This window comes from Gracilinanus agilis, chromosome 2 (assembly GCF_016433145.1).
Source record: "Gracilinanus agilis isolate LMUSP501 chromosome 2, AgileGrace, whole genome shotgun sequence".
NCBI classification, from domain to species: Eukaryota; Metazoa; Chordata; class Mammalia; order Didelphimorphia; family Didelphidae; genus Gracilinanus; species Gracilinanus agilis.
Window position 1 is genome coordinate 322,018,980 of NC_058131.1, and position 24,557 is coordinate 322,043,536.

Here is a 24,557-nt window from a genome sequence, read left to right on the forward strand (position 1 = left end):
CTGATGGCAGTTAGAGGTTTTCTTTAGCTGCTAGAGGTGAAGAGCCCAGAAGAATAACTGTCTCCTGTAAAACCATCTACCCTGGGAAAGATCAAGTTGAGTAGTGAATCTGATTTGATTGGTGGACATATCAAACCAGTTCAGCTCCTTGACTTTACTCCATTTGTGTATATACTTGCCGTGACTCCTGGTGGCTGTGAACATTGCTGGAACAGAAATGGACCCCTCCAGTAAAACTCACATTCTCTCCTAACCTTATAGGCTGGACCTGTCAGCCTGAACTTAGAGCTAGCATAGTTTTGTCCCACCTCCTAGTCCTTGAACTTACCCATTAGATAAGTAGTTTTAGTTTGTCCATTCCCTCTATACCCAACTCTTAAGCTTTTAATAAACAGTTTTACTTTACTTCCTGTGCCTTCCTCCAAACCCAAGAAAGAACCCATAGAAAGATAGCCTTCAACCCTTGTCTTTCCCCAGCTTGAGTGGTGACTAGTAACTCCCAACTGTCATTCACCAACCAATGTGTTTTTACTCAACTCACACATCCCTGTGTAGGTTCTCAGTTATCCTGTATATCCTGTCACTTATGGGTGTATGGGTGTGTCCTGGTTGTGTGTTTTACCCTTGTGTTATACTGTGAAGGCAATTACCTATTTCAATAGCCATACCCAGTGCTCATTCACTCTACCAACCTCCTATTGGTTTTACCAATATGCCCTACTCACCAATCCAATTTGCCAATTTGCCTTACCTTATAATTGTTCCACTCATTTTTCTTACTTCCCTTGCCTTGACAATTACTTTCTTCATTTCCTTCTTGAGTCTTTTATACTCAAGTTCTAATTTAGAAGCATCTTTAAACTTTTTATATCCTCTTTTATTGTCCTTGGTACTGCTCCTCTATGAACCCAGAAATAGAATCTGGACCAATAGAGATTATTTTACTTCATATTTTTCCAATTTCTCTAAATTCTGTTACATTTATTCTCCCCAAGTTAAACCTCTAATTTATTTCCCCAGTCTACACTCTTTATGTAACATATATGATTTCCTTCTGCTTATTTGGCTCAAGTCCTTCTTTCTTCTCCTTTTTCTTCTCCCACAAAAGTTAAGAAAATTTGAATTATTCCTTCAAATGAACTCAGAAGTAAAGATATTCAATATGAAAAATGACCAAACAGCATAATTCAGTATACTATCAGAAAACAATGAAAGACTAAGGAATAAAATGTTTGTTTTCATAGGGAAGTAGTCAAAGAGGGGGATGTAGGAAAAGGAGGGAAAAAGAGAAAGGTGAATTCAAGGAGATTAAGGTTAGATAGGGTAATGGAAGAAATAGTAGATGGGAAGAGAATGATTTCAGATTAGTTCATATTACAAGTAAAGCAAAATGAATAAACTAATTTTTTTTTATTTTTTTGACTTTAAAATTTTTTATTTAATTAATTGATTTAGAATATTTTTTCCATGGTTACATGATTCATGTTCTTTCCTTCCCCTCCTTCACTCCTCCCTCTGTAGCCAACAATTAATTCCACTGGGTTTTATATATGTCATTGATCAAGATCTATTTCCATATTTTTAATATTTGCATTAGGGTGATCATTTAGAGTCAACATCCCCAATCATGTCCCCATCAACCCATGTGATCAAGAAATTATTTTTCTTCTGTGTTTCTACTTCCATTGTTCCTTCTCTGGCTGTGAATATCGTTTTTTTCTCATAAGTCCCTCAGAATTGTCCTAGATTCTTGCATTGCTGCTAGTAGAGAAGTACATTACATTAGATTGTGCCACAGTGTATCAGTCTCTGTGTATATGGTTCTCCTGGTTCTGCTCCTTTCACTCTGCATCAATTCCTGGAGGTTGTTCCAGTTCACATGGAATTCCTCCAGTTCATTATTCCTTTCAGCGTAATAGTATTCCATCACCAACAGATACCACAATTTTTTCAGCCATTCCCCAATAGAAGGGCATCCCCTCATTTTCTAATTTTTTGCTACCACAAAGAGCATGGCTATAAATATTTTTGTATAAGCCTTTTCCCCTATTACCTCTTTGAGTATATACCCAGCAGTGGTATGACTGGATTAAAAGGCAGACAGTCTTTTAAAGCCTTGGAGCATAGTTCCAAATTGCCATCCATAATGGTTGGATCAATTCACAACTCCATCAGCAATGCATTGATGTCCCAATTTTGCCACATCCCCTCCAACATTTATTACTTTCCTTTGCTGTCATTTTAGCCAATCTGCTAGATGTGAGGTGGTACCTCAGATAATAAACTAAATTTTTACTTGAGAGAAGTCATGTATGAATTATATATATATGCATGTGTTTGATGGAAGAAAAAGCAAACCTATTATAACCTAAATGTGAATGGATAAAATTTCCCAATGAAAAGAAAGATAAAGGAAATAAGCATTCATATAGCATTTCCTATGAGCCAAGCACTTTGTTGCTGTGATTTATCCCTCTTCTCCCTGACAGATTTGGTTGTTAAACCTGTCAGTGTCTCCTTTCTAACAGTTGCCTGGATTGGGACCCCTTGAGAGGTTAGTTAGATGGTTAACCTCTCTAGGCCCAACCTGAGGTTGGATTGATTAATAATAGGCTATTGATTGGCTTGGAAATGATTGAGATTTGATTGCATAATTAATCCTCCCTTCCCAAAGGCTGTGATAGAATAACCACTCAGGAAGGTACTTTCTGTTGAATCCTATATTATCTATTGGTGGAGAAAGGATAAAAAGGTATTAGGTTTGGGGATTGGAAACCCTGTTGCTATATCTGACTATTAAACTAATCGATAATCAGGACTGGAGACTGCTAGGCTGGTAGAGGCTTGAGGTCAGCCAAGCCAGAGAATAGGGAAGGTTATTGATGTAGATAAGGACTGATGGTTTGTGTATTCTCTCAGCTCTACTACCAATGATATTGATGGCTTACTAGCTCTCTCAGTCAAGCACAGGATATAGGTTTAGATTCTGGCCTACCCTCTTCTTCCACCCTTCAACCACCCTTCACCTCCCTCTGCCCAGTTTGATCCAAAGAGGTTTGATCAAGTCCCAGCTCTCAGATTTGAGACCTCTCAACTGTAGTTCTTAGGGGGTATATATAGGGTAGGGGCCAACCAATGTTTGCCCCTGGCTCACAGCACCTGAGAACATTCCAAATCTCTCAACTGCCATCCCTATCCATCAACTTATCCCAGATTGATGATTTTAACAACTTTCCTAAGCTCTTTACAATTCTTATCTCATTTTATTCTCACAATAGCCTTGAGAGATAGGTGCTATTATTATCCTCATTTTATTGGAGGAAACTGAGACAGACAGGGGTTAAATGATATAGCGAGTAAATTGCTACATATAATAAATACATTTGAAATGTAGAGACATAAAGGGAATGCCATTCAAACTAACTACAAAATTTATAAAATATCTGGGAGTCAATCTATCAAGGCATACATAAAAATATATAAATGCAGTTATGAAACTCGTTTTAAAAAAGGAACAACTTAAATAATTGGAGCAGCATTCATTGTTCATGGATTGGCTATTCTACCATAATAAAATGGGTGTACAACCTAAATTCTAAACTGAGAAGAACAAGTTCAGAAGCAAGTAGTTGTTGTGTCAGTCTGACCCCAGGAACAGAGCAGGGTCTCAATTTCAGCTTCTAGTCAAGTCTGAACCCTTAAGAGGAATAACCAGGGAGGCAATCTCAAGACTGAGGGTAAGCTTTTAGTTCTATGCCTCGTAACAAGTAGAATTTCCCAAGCTGGTGATCAAGTAGTAAGGTCCCATTGCTTAGACCCAAGCCCACATAAAGAACTTGCACAGCTCAGACCAGGGGATCAGTAATCAGATTTTGCTTAGAATCAGACCACTTTGGGAGCCCTGAAATCTTTCAGGTCTCCAACCTGGGCTATCCCTGAGAACCTAGAACAACATAAAATTCAGTACTCCAAGGAAGCAGCAACAAGACCAGTCCAGAACTTCCTCCTAGAAGTATATAGAGTCCAGCTCTAACATTAAGCCCAAAGTCAGGAACAAGGCTGTAAGAATAATCAAACACAAAAAGAATCCCACCATAGTCATTATGGTGACAAGGAAACTGAAGACGTAAACCCAGAAGAGGATGACTCCAAAACATTTACAAACAAAACCTCAAAGAAAAATGCAACACGGACACAAATTTAACTAAAATTCCTCAGAGTTCATCAAGAGTTAATTTTTTTAAAGTTCTTTTTCAAAAAGTTGAAAAATATTTTTATAAATGAAATGAGAGGGCTGGAGGAAAAAATTAGAAAACTAATGAATAAAAGGATTATAGAAGAAAGAATTCCAAAGTGTGTGAAATTAATATAAAATGTAACTCTTAACCATGCATGCGTATTAAGTCAGGATGTGTGATGGGCGATGTGTTTGGAAGACAGGACTCCAGAGCCAGATTGTCCAATCAGAGAACCCAAGTAGGAGTGATGTCATTAGCCTTATAAGAAAAGGGACAGAGCAATAGCTTACTCTCTTTCACTCAGGATTCTCTCTCTGGCTGGACACAAGACTTGCTCCCCTTTCTGAGCATTTAACACTCTACTTGAACCTCAACTGGAAGCTGAAGCCTGGAATTTCATGGAAGTGGGTTTTTTTTTTTTTTTTTTTTTTTTTAGTTAGTGACCTAATGATCTTTCTTTCTTTCTCTCCCTACTTTTTACTAATAAATAGTTATAAATTAATATACAATCTTCCATGAATTTTAAACATTACCAAAGGAAATTGACAACTTGGCATATACAGACATTAGTTTAACAGGGCTGGAGAGAACCTCTTGTTTTATAGTTTTATGGTATGCCTCACACCCATTATTAGCAAATGACTAGAAATGAAACACAATTTTCTTCCATTTTCAAATGGTGGTGGAGGAGTGGAGGTGGGAGGGAGAGAAGGCAGATTTTTGCTGATTGAAAAGATATATGTAATTTTATTAATGAATGTTATTGTGCTGTAAGAAGTAAATGAATACAAAGGATTCAGTAAAACATGGGTAGCCATATGGACTAATGCAGAGAAAGAAAGAACGTATACACTGTATAAAGCAAATCAAAAAAGAAAGAATGTATACACAGTTACTACATGATTGCAAATAGAGAGGATTACAACAAAAATCTGAACATTCTTTAATTATAAGGACCAATATTTTCCTGGAGAAGAGATGAGGAAATATCAAGACAAGCATTTATTATGTATCTACTATGTGCCAAGCACTGTGTTATGCATTGGGGATATAAAGGCAGGTAAATGCAAAAACCAAATAAGACAAAAGCCATTTCTGTACTCAAAGCACTCATAATCTCACGGGGAAGTCAATATGTAAATGACTAGAGTACAAATAAGATACACACAGGATGACTTGGAGCCAATCTTAGAGAGAAGGCACTGGGATTAAGGAGGATCTTTTCACAGGTGAGATTTTAAGGTAAGATTTGAAGTAAATCAGAGAAGCAAGGTGATGGGAGATGGAGATGAGAAGGAAGAGAATTCCAGGCATAAAGGAGAAATAGTAACAATGGATGAAACTAGGAGGTTACTTATTATATTCAAAGAAAAGCAAGGTTAGTATCACTGGATCACAGAGTATATGGAGGAGACATAAGGTATAAAGACTTGAAAGAGAGAAGGGGGCCAGGTTATGTAGGGCTTTAAAAGCCAAACAGAAGATTTTAAATTTAATCCTAGAAGCAGTAGGGAACCACTGGGGTTTATTGAAAAAAGGGTGATGTAGGTAGAATTTCAGTTTAGGAAGATCACTTACACAACTAAGTGGAATAGTATGAACTTTAGTGGGGAAAAGATTGAGACATGGAGACCAACATTGCCATTGAAATATTTCAGGCATAAGATGATGAGGGGCTCTACCAGATCAGTTGAGAGAGGGGGCATATATGTATCTTCTTCCTCTATTTTCAGAGGTTGGGCTCACTGGGTTTTAATACATAGCATAAAATGTCAGATTAGATTGATCTATTAGTTTTGATGAATTGCTTTTTCTTCTTTTTTTTCTTTGTCAAAAAGGATGGCTCCTTGGGCTGAGGATGGTAAAGTTATAAATTCAGAAATGAAGATATTGTGAAAACAGAAGATAAAAAATAAAAATTTAAATTAAAAAGGATATATCAATAAGACAATATGCCAAAACCTTTGAAACAATACTATAGGTTCATAGTGATAGAAGGCAGTCTCCCCTTCAGTCAGCCAATAAAGTAGTTCTTAAAGGGAAAGCCAACATTAATAAAATAGAAAAAAGGATCAATAAACTGTGTATTCCCTTTAAAAGATTAAAAAGTAAACAAATTAGCAAACTTAGAATAAGTAGGAAAAAAAACCTTGAAGTAAGAGGAGAAATTCAGAAACTTTTTAAAAGGTCATTGAACTGATAAAAACAATAATTAAAAAAATAACATGGGGTAAGGCCTGTGGGTTTTTTCCCTTTCCTTTGTATCCTTAGTCCTTGGCATTAGGCATAAAAAATGTTTGTTAACTGACTAAATAAACCATTAGCAAATATGATCAAGAAAAAGAGAACAAATATATTTCCAAAAAGGAAAATGAACAAAAGTGAATTTACAACAGAGAAGAAATAAAAGCATTATGAGAAGCTACTATGCACAATTATAAGCCCTTCACACTGAGAATTCAAAAGCAATGGACTATCTCCACTCTAGTTCATTGAGCTATTAGATCTAGGAGAGCTCCACTTGGTGGTCAAGTCAGATGTTGCACCCCACTCCATTGCTCAGAATAGTAGCACACTGCCTTTCCTAGACTTCAGCAGCAAACAAGGCAATTATGACTGCTTAGAATGTCACAAACAGCACCGGTGCCAATATGATAGTACATGCCCCTATTTCTCCTCTTCTTTCACCCTTTTCTTTCCTTCAACTTCATAGTCCTATGGTTTTATTGGAGAAAGGCTTTAATAAGGCAGTTGGAAGACATTCTCAATGAGACTTTTCTCCAGAAAACGAAACAAAACAAAAACACCTCAACAGCTAGTGTTCCCTTTAGGAAGTTCAGAGTTAATAAACACAGTAGTTTATGGTTACACGCTTTCATTTCTTTTTCCATTTTTCAACTGGTGCTCTCATTTGATTTTTAAAAATACTTTTTAGTTCCTTTCTAAGCCTTTGCTTCATCTTTTTCAATAATTCTAATTGAAGTTATGCTCAAGCTATATTTTTCTTTTGAGGATTTGCTTATAGATGTTTTAGAGTCATTCTCTTCTGGGTTTATGTCTTCAGTGTACCTGTCACTATAATAGCACTTTGTGGTGGGACTCTAAAAAAAAAAAAAAAAAAAAGGTGTGTCCATAGGTAGAGAATTAATATTGTTCAATATTTATTTACTTGCTCATGTGGAAGAATAAAATGGAAAACTTTATAGGCTGTATGAAGCAGTGGAGAGAGCATTGGACTGAGAATCAGGAGGTCTGAACTTGATTCCTACCTCAGTCACTACCAATCTGGACCAAAATTTTCTTATCTTTGAGTATGAGTATGGATGGTCTAGAATTAGAGATGTCAAACTTACAGTTACTAATAAGGCAGCTGGGCAGAGACATATTAAAACTTCTAATAGGAAATGTTTAATAAAATAAATATACAACATAGGTAATGTTAATTTGTGGTTTTCTAAGTTAATAATATAGCAGGAAGGGATCTGTTTCTGTTTGAATTTGATAATCAAATATATGAGCATGAAATCATAGATTTAAAGCTGGAAGAGACTTAGAGGTTATTTAGTTCACTTCTCCAATTTTACAGATGAAGAAACTGAAACCTAGAGAGGTTAAATGACTTTCCCAAGGTCACATAGGTAGTGACAGAGCTATTTGTTGAACCCAAGTCCTCTGATTCCAAATCCATCTCTCTTTCTATGAAATAATGCATACATTCAATTCAGCATAGAGGCAACACAATTGAAATTGTGCTGCTGGATTTGAAAATAGAAGATCTGGGTTCAAGTTTCAGCAACCCATATAAGCTGTATGACCCAAGGCAAGTAATTTTACCTCTGTGTCAGTGTCTTCACTTGCCTTGACCGCTAAGGTTCCTCTCAGCTCTAAACCTTATTTTCATAAGTACCTAGTAGGTGCTATATTATTATAAGGTAATGGAAGAAGAAAGTAATAATAATGATAATAATAATAATACCTAGCTTTTATAGAGCTCTCTTTCTCCTCTCTCTCTCTCTATAAGTATATATATAAAACATATCTATAATAGCATTTATATAGTCAGGCACTATGGTAACTATTTTTTTCTTTATTTTTTATTTAAACATTTTTCCATGGTTACATGATTCATATTCTTTCCCTCCCCTTTTCCCTCCCCCTCCCAGAGCTGACAAGCAATTCCACCAGGATAATTATACTTGTATTATCACTCAATACATATTTCCACATTATTAATTTTTGTAATAATCTTTTAAAAACCAAAAGCCAGCATCTAATATGTGGTAACTACATTAACATTATTTCATTTGATCCTCAGAACAATTCTGGGAGGTAGGTGCTATTATTTTTATATTCCATTTTACAGATGAGGAAACTGAGGCAGACAGTGATTAAGCAACTTGCCTAGGGTCACATATTTAATAAGTGTCTGAGGCCAGATTTGAACTCCTCGAAGACTCAGCCCTGATACTGTTTTAAGTAAACTTGGACAAATCATTTTCCTTTCCTGAGTCTCAGTTTCCTGATCCGTAAAGTGGAAATGACATTCCACTGCCTGCTTCATAGGGTGGTAGTGAAGAAAGTGTTCCATTAATTTGGGAACAGAAGTGAAATGGGAGCAATGTGGAAATGCAGTGGAAGGAACCCTGGTTTTGGGAAAGGAAAAAAGAGAGAAAGCAATAGGGAGAGGAAAAGAGAGGGGAAAAGAATAGACAAAGAGGAGCAGAATGACAGCCGAAAGAAGGAAGGCAGGAAAGAATGGAGAAAGGAAAAGAAAAAAGAACAGAGGAAAGGGCTGATTGCCAGTTTCAAATATGGCGCCCGGAGCCTCTGTGACAGCTTGGCCACGTGGCCGCGCTCCTCCTATGAGGTTTCCTGGGTTGGGTTCTTGATTGTCCCTTCTCGCACCCGGTCCTGGGGCGGCCGCGGTTGTCAACCAGAGGCGATCATGGCAACGGGCCGGGCCGGAGCGCAGGCGGCTGGAGCTGCTGGGACGGCTACGGCAGCGGGCGGGCGCGGGGCTCAGTGGGGCGGGTGGGGGTTGCTCCTGCGGGGGCCGGGGAAGCAGGGGCAATACTGATCGCCATGCAGCGGGCTTGCGGGGATGGGCCCGCGGACCTGTCGGCCTTGGAGGAAAACTGCGCAGAGTTCAAGGCCAGGCAGGTCGAGCGGCTGCCCGAGCTCAAGTCCGAGCTCGATGTTGAACCCAAGCACGAGCCCGGCCCCAAGCCTGAGTCTGAGTCCGAGTCCAATCCCGAGCCCAAGCCCGAGCCCGAGCCCGAGCCCGAGCCCAAGCCCGAGCCCAACGCTGGGCCGGGGTCCGACGTGGAGCCCTTGCGGGTCGCGGAGCCTGAACCCAAATCTGAACCTGAGCCCCAGCCCGAGCCCAACACTGAGCCCGAGCCCAGCACTGAGCCCGAGCCCATGCCCGTGCCCGAGTCCGAAAGGCCCGTGGAGGCTGAGCTCCAGATTCCGGTCCCTTCTTCAGCCCTCTTGACAGCCCCCATCCCAGTTGAGCAAGGCGACCTCAGCATCCAGGACCGCCGCCCCCGCCCCATCGCCAGGACCAGGCTCAAGACTAAAAGCAGGAAGGCCAGCTTACTGCGCGTGCCCGAAGAGTCTGGGGGCCACCGGTGTCTCACTGTCACTGTGGACAGCTCCAAGGCCAGGACCTCCCTGGACGCCCTCAAGATCAGCCTTAAGCAGCTCAAGTGGAGGGAGGTGAGCCCCTCTATTCAGCCCCTCTAGAGAATAGGCAAGGTAGTGTCACAGAACCCTCTCTCCACACCCTCAGGCAGACCATTGGCGCTCCAGAACTTAGGACCACCTTTCCTGACTTTGTCTGGGCCATAGCGGTCTTAAGTTTCTCCTTCTCCCTGGACTCCACTTTTTTAAGGGGGGTGGGGGGGTGGGATGGGGTGAGAATTGAAGGAGGTGACCTTTAAGGTCCCTCCTAGCGCTAACGTTCTGTGTTCTTACATTTTATATTTTAAGTCACTTCTAAGCTCTGCATTCTATGTTCTTTTCAAACATTAGTTTTTTAAATGGACTCTTCCAGCCTTGACGTTCTATTTTCTACGATCTCCAATACTGATAGGCTGTAGTCCCTTCAAAAATTTCGTTTTTCTTATTGTTATTTTCAGTTCTGACATGATACTTTCTAAGGATCGTTTTTCAAACTTGATGGTTGTATGTCCATACATTTAGAAGAGGAAAAGGAGATTGGATAAATCTCTATTCAGTTATCTTATTTTACAGATGAGTAAGCTGAAACCCAGAGAGACATTAAGTGACTTGCCCAAGATCATAGGGCAGTGGAGTTTGAACCCAGAGCCAGGACTCTAAAACCAACTTCTTAATTTGCATCATGAGTCCTTCTTTTCTCACTCTGTAATGTTGTATGGTCTCTTTCAGGTCTGACATTCTCTGGTTTCTAGTTGAAAGAATGATTTGGTTCAATTCAAAACATTTGTTGAGTGCCTAGGGTAGAAAAGGCATTGTGTCATGTACAGTTTTGATGGTGGTGGGAGAAGCGACAGTAATCATGGAAATATAGATCCTGTTTTAAAGCTTACAGTTTAGTGAATGGTAGTCTCAAAGACCTTTTAGTGCTCTAACATGCCATAATTCTAGATTTCCCATGGATATGGGTATTAGAAGAAGTGTCAGTGTTCTAGGTAGGCATTCAGCCTTGTGTTGGTGTTAAGAAGGTTTGTTGTTTTCAGGGCAAGTAGTTTTTCTGTAGTGTAGTGAAAAGAGCATTACATTTGAAATCAGAGAAGATCTTTGTTTAAATTGCAATTCATTTTCTTTCTATTTCTGACTTTAGACTTTTTTCCTCTCCCTGGGCCTCAAGATTCTCATCTTTAAAATAAAGATGTAAATAATCAACTAAGAGATCTCTAATGTCCTTTTCAGTTATAAATCTTATGATTCTTTGCACTGGAGGTGATGGTCATCAAATTGTACAACTAATTCTTAAGGTCAGAAATACCATCCAAACAATAAATTATAACTGTGCTCCTTTTATGGAGTTTTAAGTTTCGTAATGTTGTCTGGGGCCAAGGAAACAAGAAATCTTATGCAGTTATGCTTTTTCAGACCTGGCCAATGTAGTACAGCTGATAGGTCTCAATTATAGCATGATTATAATTTGTTTTGCTTGACTATTGTATAATTGTTAGGGTTTTTCTTTTTTTCTTTTCTTCAATGAATGGGATGAAGGGTAGGAGATAGGATAGAGGGAACTAAAGAGGAAGAAAGAAAGAAATCAGGGTCATTTAAAAAAATAAACCAGAAGAGAACTGAAGGAATACCAAAAAGAGGACAACTTTGAAAGTTAGATGTTAAATTTGTTGAGTATTTTAAAATAAGTGCAACTATACATAATAGAGATCCACAGTTTCATATACAATCCTCTTTTTCTGTTCTCTTATGAATATGGAAACACTCATCGTATTTAGTGTTTGTTAAGTTCTGAATGACAAAAACAAATAATTAAAAATACTGCTAGTCAAGTCCAATGCCAAGTTTATTTAGAGGAGCAACCAGAATTCTAGTATATGTAATTGAACTTGGGAAACCTGCTACTGTATATGTAAATTCATCTTCCTTTTCCCATTTTCTTCTCTTTCACAAGAGGACTAGACTAAAGCACAGATGATTCTGTTTTAGATAATATCCAATCAACCATCAGGATCTGATTCAACTCTTTCCTTCACATTTGTTGCTATTTTACTTTCACTTCACAATAGAAAAGAGTTAACAGCAGGAACATTTAATTAAGACCAAAGAATGGAAAGATCGAAAATTAGCAAAACATTGTCAAAATTCAAACTATTGTATTTACAAAATGTAGAGATGCAAACTTCTTTCATTCCCCTCCCCCTGCCTTTATTTTGGTGACATGCCAGAATATGGGGGTGCAAATGGAAGTGTAGTGGTGTAAAATAAGGTGTAAAGCCCTATTTTGTGTTCTGAAATGAAGTGAAATAATGTATACAAAGGGCTGTGTAATGGCAAAACACTAGAATCTTGAGTTATTTACTTGAGTATTCATTGGGAAGGCTCACATATAATCAGTATTTATTAAAAAATGTCTATTAAAATAATTTAAAAACTTTATTGTTAGTTAATATGACCAAATTTTTCTACTTAGAGAGGGAAAGGGAAAATATTGAACAGAAAATATTGGCATTCCAAACTGCCTTTTACAGATGAAATAACTGAAGCTCCCAAGAAGGGATGTTACTTGCCAAAAGCCATTGTCAATAATTGTTGGAGCCAGCTGAGAGCCTCTAACCCCCAAATCAACCATTTAATTTAATTCAGCAAATGTTTGTTGAATTCTAGGGTTATAAGAATAAAATAGAATAATCATTGACCTCAAGAAACATATTTTTCTGTAGAGATAAAAAGAACCATTTTGTCTAGGGAAAGCTTATAAAACAAATGCCAATACATTCTTGTTAAATGAGAGAACATTTGGTTCTAGATGACTTTTGAGTCATGTTTTGCTAGCCACAGAGTAGAGCTGTTTACAGATTTGATTAGTCACATAGCTTACTTAACCTTCCTTGACTTTTAGTGACTTTGTCATAATGTGCATACTATTTTTAAAAGAAGCTGTAAGATTTAACACTAATTTACATCCCCTTTATATTTTATTATCCATTTCAGTAGATCTGTTGCTTTAATGTTATTCATCTACTGAAGTTCTTTCTCTATAAATTAAACATGACTTGCCCTTAAAATCACAATCAATAACCACTACAATTTTGAATATTTGTATTAACAACTTTATCATCAAATTTCTTAGTTAAAAAATACTTTTTACAATTTGTTCTGAATATATGCTCACTTCCATCCTCCAAACCTTGCTTGAATAAAATTTGAACATAGCTTATAATATCATATTGTTTTTCAGTGTACACTTACAATTTTTCCTTTCAAAGAGATGCTATTTTAGTTGATGTTGACATTGGCCTACAGATTGCTAAGGTTAAGACCAATAGTACAAAAAAGAGACAAAGACAGTCCTTGCCTTAAGCTCACAGTCTAATGGGGGGAACAACAGTCAAATAAATATATACAAATAAATTATATACAGGATAAATGAGAAATAGTCAACAAAGAGAAGGTAGTAGAATTAACAGGAGTTGGGAAAGAATGAGGAGGGAGAGCATTCCAAGCATGGGGGACAACCAGAGAAAATACCTGGAGTTTAGAGATGGAGCATCTTGTTGGAAGAATAGCCAGGAGGCTAGTGTTACTGGATCAAAGTGTACCTGGTAGAAAGTAAGATGTAAGAAGATTGGAAAGGTAGGAGAGAGCTCAATTACAAAGGGCTTTGAACATGAAATAGAATGTTTTGTATTTTATCTTGGAAATAATAGGGAGCCATTGGAGTTTATTGATTTGGGGAGGTAGGTTATGATTAGACCTGCACTTTAGGAAAATCACTTTAGTGACTGAATAGAGGAGAGATTAGAACGGGGAGAGACAGATACCCCTTCCCACCAATATCTATTGCAATATTACAAACATGAGGTTTGTAATATTTGTAATATTTTAGGGCCTGCACTAAAGCAGTGGCAGTGTTAAAGGAGAGAAAGGGGCTATTCAAGAGATGTTGCAGTGGTGATAGGCCTTGGCAACAGATGGGTGGGATGAGTCAAGAATGACACTTAGATTGAGAGTCTGAGAAGATAGTGTTGCCTTCTACAATAAAGTAATGGTAAATTAGAATACAATTGTATAACAGAGGATTCTTATTCTGACTGATCAACAGGATATAGGATATAAAAATATAGTACTGGATTCCTGGTTTAAGAGCTATTATTAGATGGTCATTGTGTTGATATGTTTTCCTTAATTGTACTTATTTGTTACAAAGAAGGATTTGAAGTTGGGAAAGTTATTAGGAAGTAACAGGGATATTGAAAATGGAGAAAAGAGAATCAGTAAAACAATTAAAAATTTTTAATTAAAAACATTTTGAAAAGAAACAACATTTCATTAAATTTCTCTCAACAGGACAAGTGACCATTATTGTTTATTTGGTCTTATTTTTAGAATTGGAAGCAGTAGGGACTGTGATCTATTCTGCTGTATATCTGAGGTCATAGGATTTAGAGCTGGAAATTACCTTTGAGTTCATCTAGTCTAGCCTTCCTAATTTTATAGGAGGACTCAGAGAATCAGAGAGATAAAGTGATTTTTGCAAAGCCTTGTCAAGTATCATATTTAGAGTTTGGACACAAGTCCTTTGTCTTGAAATCACTGTTCTTTCCATCATACTACATACTTACTTGAATACTTCATAACTTTCTCTGTGTGGGCACTCCATCCACTGACATAGATCGTGACCCTCCATCTTTTTGTGAGTTGTGAACAAAAATTCATCACTCTGCAGCTAAAGTCTGTCAGTGGGCCCCTCTAAACTTAGTAAGATCCACAGATGACAGGCAGAGTCTATTTCCAGGCCAATATCTGATGCCTTTTCAGCTTTGGTAAGACCTGTCAAAACTTAAACTCCATTGTCATAGACTTCTAGAATGTTGGTCAACTACATTACATCATGAGGCATCAAAGGAAGATTTTGATGGAGGTGCAATAATAGCTACATGGGCATATAATTTTGATTATTTAAATAAGAATTGCACATGTCTAAGAATAAGGGATATCTATGTTTCTAGTGCTGGTTAGTTTATTTGATGTAATCTATGTTTTCTGGGAAGCACTGACTTAAAAGATTTTTTTCCATACTAATTTATCCTGTTAGACCTCAGAGTATATAGGACCAGTAGAAGTTGCAGAAAGGCATATTTGGGCTTAATATAAGAAAGAACTGCTAAAGTGCAAGGCACGTGAATAGGTTGCTTCTGAAGGTGTCCAGTACCACAGTACTGGAAGGTCTTAAAAATAGGCTTGCCTACCTGTGAAATAGATTGGAGTTGGGATTCAGGCTTCACACTGAATGAGTTCTGAAATAACTTCAATTTCTGAGATCCTTTGAATTTATGAATTAAGATTTGGTTTAAGGTTTTTAAGGATACATTGTAGATAGAGCAATTTCATGATTTGGCATTTTAATTACTTCATAGAACTTTTGTTTTATGTCACTTAGGGATGCCAGTTTTCTCCTGCTAAGTGAACAGTATTATCACTAAAGTGATCTGAATGGATTGTAACTTCTAATGCAACTAATGAGCCTACTCATATCTTCTTTTCAAAACATTTATTTATTTATTTAGCATATTTTCCCATGGTTACATTATTCATATTCTTTCCCTCCCCTCTTCCCTCCCTTTTTCCCCCTCCCCCACCCTGCCCTGGGCTGACAAGCAATTCCACTGCATTATACATGTATCATTGTTCAAAACCCATTTCCATATTATTCATATTTGCAATAGAGTGATCTTTTAACGCCAAAACCCCAATCATATCCCATTGAACTACGTGATTGATCATATCAAACATGACTTTAACAACATCTTGAGAATAAAAACTATACTCCAGTGGTATTCACTGGCACTGCCACACAAGTAATAGGAAAAATAGCAACAACTATAAGGAATGTAGAGTTAACAATATTACGATCATTCATGTCATTACACTATGACTGTATGGAGATCTTTAAGCAGAGGCTGAATGACGAGGTGGGAGTTTGGTGAGTGGGAGTCCAAGTATGAGTTTAACTAGATAGTTTCTGAAGTTTCTTCTAACTCAGATCTTATACATCTAGAAGTAGTCCTTTTTTTTTTTTTAAATGTTCTGAGGGTTAAGATGGTCACCCTAAAATGATATAATAAAAAGGACATTTGGACAAGAGTCTAAAGATCAGCTTAGGGTCTAACACTAGTGGGTGGTATGACCATTGGAAAATAATTGTACCTCTCTGAGCCTCAGTTTCCTTGCCTTTAAAATGGCAAAAATCCTTTTTGCATGATCTGCCTTCCAGGATTGTAAGCAAAAGTTTTTTGTAAATCTTAACATGGTAAAGGAATGTGAACTATTACTATTTATATGCCCCTTTTCAAGAAAGGGCAAGTAAGAAGGGCTGCACATAAAGGGATCATATGTTTTTCTTCAGTGTTTCTTCTCTCACTGTTCTTTCTCTGGATGTTAACACTACATTCCTTATACTTGTTGCTATTTTTCCTATTACTTGTGGCAGTGGCAGTAAGCACCATTGGAGTATTAGTTTTTATTCTCAAGATATTGTTACAGTCATGTTTGACATCTCCGAATCACAGAATTTCAGGAATGGAAGATACCTCAGAATCATTTAATCCAATCATTACCTAAAGCATGAATAATCTCTAGAACAGTCATTCAGTCTTCTACATAAACACATCTATTGTTGAGGAACTCTGAAAGCAGCCCATAGCCATTTTTTTTTTACATTTCTAAGTGTTATAAAGATCTCTTAAATTGCATTAAAATATACTGAAATGTGAAACATGCTTCACTTGTTGCTCTTAGTTCTGTCCTCCTGGGCCAAGCAGAATAAATCTAATTTCTCATCTTTCTTCCACATGCCAGACATTCAGACATTTGTGGATCATGATCTTGTTTCCCCTGAGTCTAATGTTTTCCATATTTCAGGTACATTTGGCAAGTAACTAAAACAATCGAAGGTAGCATTTGTATTCTTAAATTATTGCTGTAGGAGCCTGCTTTGAATGTAGGTGTTTGCTTGTTAAGTCATAAACATAAAAGGCCTGCAGTAGAGAGTAGAGCAAATTTTACTTTTCTTACAGACTCTTAACTGTACCATTCAATGGTTCTTCTGATCTAGTTGCTATTACTATGCTGTACCTAATTATAAATACTAGCTGGAATTTAATTTTATAGATTCATATTAGTTCATCAGTGATCAACTCAATGCTTTTGAATAGGAATAGAATATTTTTAGTTTTACTCTGTTTTTGATTATACAATTCTTAGTGGATCTCTAACATGAGGGAATTTAAGAACAGGTGTTTGTGATACTGCTAAGTTTTTGCTTGAGCCTGAAACTATGTTTCTCAGATAATTATTGATACATTGGGAATAACACTAGAAAGAGTAGTCAGGAAAACCTTAGTCTTAGTTCCAGGTATGCCATCAATGATCTTTGTAAAATTGAACTAGTCATTTTCCTTCTCTGGGCCTCAGTATCATCATCCATCTATAAAATGAGGAAATTGGTCCTGATTATTATTATTTTTTACTAAAACCCTTACCTTCTGTCTTTGAATCAATACTGAGTATTAGTTCCAAGGCAGAATAGTGACAAGGGCTAGGAAATGGAAATTAAGTGTGACTTGTCCAGGGTCACACAGTTAAGAAATATCTGAGGCTAGATTTGAACTAGGATCTTCTGTCTCTAATCCTGGCTCTCAATCCACTGAGCCACATTAATTCTATGGGCCCTTCAAGGTTGAACATTTTATTTTATGATTCTACACTAACAGTGTATATTCTAACATTTTCTGTTCTCAGTTCCTTTCCATTTTCCTGTAGTTTTAGTGTTGAAACATTGTTGTGTTCTCTATGCCCCTTTCAACTCTGACAGTCTGTGTTCTAAGGCCCTTCTCTTTCTAGAACTCTGATTCTCTTTCTGAATTTATAAATGAGGGAACAGCATATACATATGATTTGTTGTATAGTTAGTTGTGGAGATCTTCCCAGTCCACCTTGATGAAGATAGTTTTCCATAAAGGGAATTAAAGTGTGATTCCAGACAGAGAACTTGTTTTTTCTGGCTATAGCAATTCTGTCTCTGAAATACAGAACACAGTGTTAATAGACTATGAAAAGCCTTATTTTTGGCAAGGTTTAGTTTCCATCAATAACATTCCCTTTACAAAAGCACTCATTACTTTGTAAATCAGTCTCAAATGCTGTCCAAACAGCTTATGAAAATTTGATCATTGTCTTATTGCATCTCAGTTACATTTTCTTGGATATGACTATAATTACATGCATCAGCTCTTTTCAGGTAGTTTGCAGATATTTCCTTTCCATGGTGTGGCCTACTTGTGTATCCTTTTTGGTCCTGCATCATTCTCCATGGGGGGAAAAGTATATAGCCTGGGGAACAGGGGAGGAGGGAAATGGTCCCTGAAGTATAATAGTGTGGCATATTCAAGCTGGTCACCAAGAGGTATTATTCTGAGAGCTTATGTAATAGAATTTCAAGCAAAGCAAATAGAAATATTTCTAGAAAGCACAGTAAAATCATATAATTTAGATCTAAAAGGGACCTTAGAGATCACCTCTTTGCATTTTAAACTTGACCTTAGATAAGTCACTTAATCTCTGTGTCAGTTTCCTCAACTGCAAAATGGAGATAATAATAGTAACTATTTCATAGGATTGTTGGGAAGATCAAATGAGATAGTATTTGTAAAAAGTGTTTAGAACTTTTGAATATTTAAATGTATAAGGTACTTAGCTCAGTACCTGGTATTTAGTAGGTATTGCTCCCTTCCCTTCATCCCTATCTACCCAGATGAGATAAGTGAGGCCCAGAGAAGTAAAATGACTTACTCAGGGTTACTGAGGCAGAGTTTCAGCCTGGAGTGCCTGGTGATGACAAATCTATTAATGTTTCAGCTATACTGTGTTGCTAAGAACCATAATGAGTTTGGGAGTTTTGAGCCCTTGCAGTTAACTCTTTTAGTAACTTAACTGATAATACTAAGAAGCTATTTCTAAATTGGTGGAAAGCAGAGAAGCAATTGTAGTAGAGTGACAAAGCGGGTAGTGGACATAAAGGGGAAAGAAAATAAGCATTTATTAAGTACCTAATATGTGCCACTGTGCTAAGCACTTTATAAATAGTATCTCTTCTAAATATTATCAAATATCAAATCTATCTCTGGTATTATTTCCATCTTATAGATGAGGAAATTGAAGCAACTTGTCCAGGGTCACAAAGCTAAGAAATATCTGAGGCTGGATTTGAATTCAGGTCTTCTGATTTTAGACTCAGAGCTCTAATCTTAGCTACATCCCAGATCTCTGCAAGAGATCCTTCTCTATGATATCCTTGACAAGGGGACAACTATCTTTGCTTGAATATCTCCAATGAGGGGGAGAAACTCACTGCTGCCTGAGATAGACCATTTCACTTTTAGATAGTTCTAATGGTTAGGAATTTATGGTTGGCTTTTTTTTTTTCCTGACATAAAGTATCAATTTACTTTATAACTTCTATCCTACTTTTCTCCTCTGGAGCTAAGTAGAATAAATCAAATTCCACTTTGTAGTAGATTTTTAAATATTTAAAGATATTTTCAATCATTCTGTGTCTCCCTATGCCTCATTCCTCCAGAAGTATGCTTCTCCCTCATTTTGACCATCAATCAGTATTTTCTTAGGCCGTGACCCCTGCTCTGAATTTACTTTTCTGTCTAATCTTGGCCTTATAGTTAGCCATTTCAATTCTAGATTATTCTTTATTCATCACCTTGTCCTATTTCCACTATTCTTTTGCCAACTTAACCCCAGATTTTCCCCATCATGCCTTTCTCCATTCCTTTTAAGTTGCTGATCCCATCTGGAGAAAGTCTTACAACCTTATTGACTTGGGTACATTACAAATTCAGATCATCAAACCTCAACTAGGCTCTCAATATAAAAAGACAATTCTTTTATTACTGCTTAATTGATTACCTATTTCATTTCCCACAATAGCTATTTCAGATCTTTTCTAACCCTTTCAAGGGACAGCTGGGTAGCACAATGTAGAGTGCCAGGTCTGGGGTTAGGAAGATTTCATTTTAAATCTGGCCTCAGACATTTACTAGCTGTGTGACCCTAGCAAGTTACTTAACCTTTCTTTGCAAAGAGGATAATAATAGCATCTACCTCATAGAGTTGTGACGATTAAAATGAGATAGTAATTGCAAAGCATTTAGCACAGCAACTGGAACATAGTAAGTACTATGCAAATTTTAGCTATTATTATTATCAGGCCTTCCACACTTGTCCTCCCTTCCCCCTCAACTGAGATCCTTGCCTCTTACTTTACTGAGAAAATTGAGGCCATTTGAAGAAAGTTTCCTCTTCTCTTTGTCTATTCATATTGAAACCCTTATACATTGGCCCTGCTCTTTCCTCTCTTCCCCAGTCTCTGATAAAGAGGTGGCCCTTCTTCTTGCTAAGACCAGCTCTCCTACATGTGTTCTCCATCTTAAATCTTCCCTTCTTCTCCAGAAGATAGTAACCTGGAATCTTTCAGCTGAAAATACCCTAACTAAAACCTTTACCCTAATTCTAACCCTCCAAAGTTACCAAATGAGAGTCTCTTCCCAGTCGAAATCATTCTTGAACTATCTGCTGCATTTGACATTATTGACTATTCTCTTCTCCTGGATACTATTTCCTCTTTGAGTTTTCAGGATGATATTCTTTCTTGCTTCTCCTGTCATTAAAATGTTCCTCCTCAGTTTCTTTTGCTGGGTCATGATTCACATCATACCCCCTAAATATGGGGCACAATTTATCAATGTACCAAGGTTCTGCCTTAGGCCCTCTTCTCATCTTCTTCTATAGTCTATCTCTAGGTATCCATTTCAGTTCCTTTAGTTTAAACTATCATATCTATATTGATGACCCTCTTTTGTATACAAACACATTATATAATACTATATATGCTATATATACGCACACTATATATATGTATATATATATGTATATATATATGTATATATATATGTATATATATATGTATATATATATAGTGTGCGTATATAGGTATCTATGTCCGGTCTGTTTTTCCTCTAAACTTCATTCACACATCACTATATACATCAAGTATAAATCCAGAAATTCAAAATTTTAAAAATTCAGATTTAATCTATGAAACCAAAAAAGCAGAAGTTATAACCATGCTATCTGACATAGTAAAAACAAACATTAAAAAAAGGGATAAGTGAGGAAACTATATGATACTGAAAGAGGAACCTTAGACTAAACCAATATCAACAAAAAATGCCTTGGCATCCAGATTCATAAAGGAAAACATCCAAGCTACCAGAAGATATGGACAATAATACAATAGTGGTGGAAGACTTCAGTGTCTCTCAGTTTTGTATACACCTATCAAAGATAAACAAAAGGAAAAAATATGGAACTGAATGTATTACTGGTGAAACTAAAATCAAAAGTCTGGTGGCATCTTCTAAATGGAACTGCTAAACAATCTATGTGTATTTCTCAACACCACATTGAACTTTTACAAAAATTGACCATCTACTAGGGCACAGATGTAAAAAGGCAAAAATAGTTAACAATTCTTTACAGATCTTTGATGAAAATAGAAATTGGTTCAGGGACTACAAACAAAAAAATGTAGATCTAAATGAAGACTTAACAATGAAATACTAAATAATAAGTGTGTCAAAAAACAAATCATAGAAACAATATACCAAATAACTGACTGAAACATATATAGCCTTTGAATTGGAGACTCCAGTATGGGTTTATAAACCAAGGAGGCCATCAATAAGAAGAAAATCCCCATGTATTCCAAAATATTTATAGTAGCACTTTTTGTGATAGGTAAGAATTAGAAACAAAGTAAATGGCCACTAATTGGGAAATGAATTACTAAACAAATTGGAGAAAATGAATATAATGGAATGTTACTGTTCTATAAGAAATGATATGTGTGATGAATATACAGAGAAGACTGGAAAGAACTACATGAACGAATGTAGAATGAAGCATGGAGAGCCAGACCCATAATATACTCAGTAATCACAACAATGTAAATAGAAAGAACAACCACATACCAAAAAAATAAAAAGTAGATATAATTTAGGGTATTTTTCCATGGTTACATGATTCGTATTCTTTCCCTTCCCTCATCCCTCCCCCTCCCATAGTCAACAAGCAATTCCACTGGGTTTTACATGCATCATTGATCAAGACTTATTTTCATATTATTAATATTTGTAATAGAGTGATCATTTAGAGTGTACATCCTCAATCATATCCCCATTGAACCATGTGATCAAGGAAATGTTTTTCTTCTGTGTTTCCACTCCCACAGTTCTTTAGATATGGGTAGTATTCTTTCTCATAAGTCCCTCAGAATTGTCCTGGGTCATTGCATTCATTGCTGCTAGTAGAGAAGTCCATTACATTCAAATGTGCCACAGTGTATCAGTCTCTGTATACATTGTTCTCCTTTCACTCTGTATCAATTCCTGGAGGTCTTTCCAGTTCACATGGAATTCCTCTAGTTGATTATTCCTTTTAGCACAATAGTATTCTATCACCCACAGATAACACAAATTGTTCAGTCATTCCCCAATTGATGGACACCCCATCATTTTCCAATTTTTTGCCATCACAAAGAGCATGAATGCCCATTTTTAAGGAATACAATGGGGCATGAGGAATATTCTTTACCCTAGTCCTGGGCATCTGATCCTGGCCTTTTTCTTTTCTCATGAAGATTCTTCTTTTGGATGTCTTATTACACTCCCTTTGAACTTACAAATGTCTCTTCCATTCTCTGAGCCTTGAGGTCCTGGATACTCAGTCACTTCTAGCCCCCTGTGGAAGTCAACATGATTTCATCTTGTAGAAGTTGATCTCCTAAAATGTCCAGATCTCCCTCAGCAGGGTTCATTGTCTCACCATTCTTCCTGCCCTTTTCCTGAGGGATTAACTTCATGCTACTGCCCAGTTGTTACCTCTTTGTTGGACATATCTCTAGTCCTTTACTGTTCTGTACCATAGTTCTGTCTCACTCTCCCAAGAGGGAGGAGAAACTATCTCTCTCCTAGAGCCCTGACCATTCATGACTAGTTCCACCTTTTGTCTTACCTTGAGAGGTATTTCTCTGTATTACCTTACCATCTTTAAAATCGATTTGTTAATGAGAGGTGAGATTTTTCTCTTTGCCAAAAAATTAATTCACATCTTCCCACTATCCTGCTGGTTTTCCTCATCAACATGGAATCTAGAAACCCCAAATTTGTAGCCTAGTAAGATCTGATGAACCCCAAGTTTTAGGACTAGCTTGTAAGTTGGAGCCCCCAAAGCTTGTTCTTGTTCCCTGTTCCTGTGAGAATCCACCCTGAAGTGTCTTTTTAGCACAATAGGCAGAGCTTCAGTCTCATAAGCTGAAGGTCCAGAGTTCGATCCTTGGAAGGAGGGTGTGATATACTGGGAGAGGCTTTTGGAGACAAGAAGAGTCATTCAGCATGAGTTTGGACTTAGCCCCACCTGACAGCAATTGTCTTTTACCCTAGGGTCCATTATTCAGTCTGAAACTGCTAGCTAGATCTTCAGGGTGGATTCTCACGGGGATGGAGAACAAGTACAAGCTTTGGGGTGTCCAACTTACAAGCTAGACCTAAAACTTAGGGTTCATCAGATCTTACTAGGCTACAAGTTTGGGGTTTCTAGATTCCATGTCGACTCTTGTGTCAACCTAGAAAAACACAGAACCACTATAGGAGTCAGTAAAACCCAGTCTTTAATTGGAAAGAGATAGTGTTCAATATCTGGCCTCCCCCACACAGAGTCAAGCACCTAAAAACCACACAGAGTCACAGTATCTCTGTGAGAATCACCATGCAAAATGATTCTCTGAAGAACAATAAAACATAGGAATCTTATACACCTTTTGGGGAACAAGGTACAGCAAAAATACATTGACAGGTTGTAAGCAGGCTTGGGAAAGAGGCTGTAGCCAGAGGCTGGGGTATCAGGGAATGGTCTACTACAATGGATACCAAAAGGATGGTTCCTGCACAGGTGTTGGTCTTCTTGGGAAAGATCTCTGATACAATGGGGGAAATTTCTAGAACAAAAAGTATTTGAGCATTTCTATTACTCCTATTTAGGACACTGAATGGGTGCTGGGAGATTTCTTATTCAGTCTAAGACAAAGTCACTTTGGGACTTCCCTTAAGATAAGTTCCCAAAGGAATTGGGCGAACTTGGGGCTTCCAAAAACTAAGTTGATATTTGGTATTTCAGTATTTCAAACCTAGAATTTCATCATTATTATTATTATTGTCATCTCAACCTGAACTTTAATATCTTCTTATCTCAACCTGAACTTTGCTATCTTCTGTCTGGACATTTCCCCCCATGTTGTTGTTATGTGGTGGACTTACTTTCTTTTTCTTTCTTTTTAATTTTTTTTAAAAGAGACCTATAATGCCAATTTATCTCAGGTTGTATTCACATACTATCTGTAAGTTCTTGTAAAACTCTTATATGGTCTTCATTTCTTGCTATTTTTTTTAATTTTTTTTTAACATTTATTAATATTCATTTTTAACATGGTTACATGATTCATGCTCC

The 24,557-nt window shown here is 37.1% G+C and overlaps 1 protein-coding gene across 1 annotated transcript in view; it reads left to right on the top strand.

Moving 5' to 3' along the window:
* The first annotated feature begins 9,320 nt into the window (after positions 1 to 9,320).
* TTLL11 (tubulin tyrosine ligase like 11) overlaps positions 9,321 to 24,557 on the top strand; it is a 276,026-nt gene continuing 260,789 nt past the window's right edge. Inside the window, 1 exon segment of the mRNA XM_044664257.1 lies at positions 9,321 to 9,995. Coding sequence (XP_044520192.1) covers positions 9,321 to 9,995 — 675 coding nt within the window.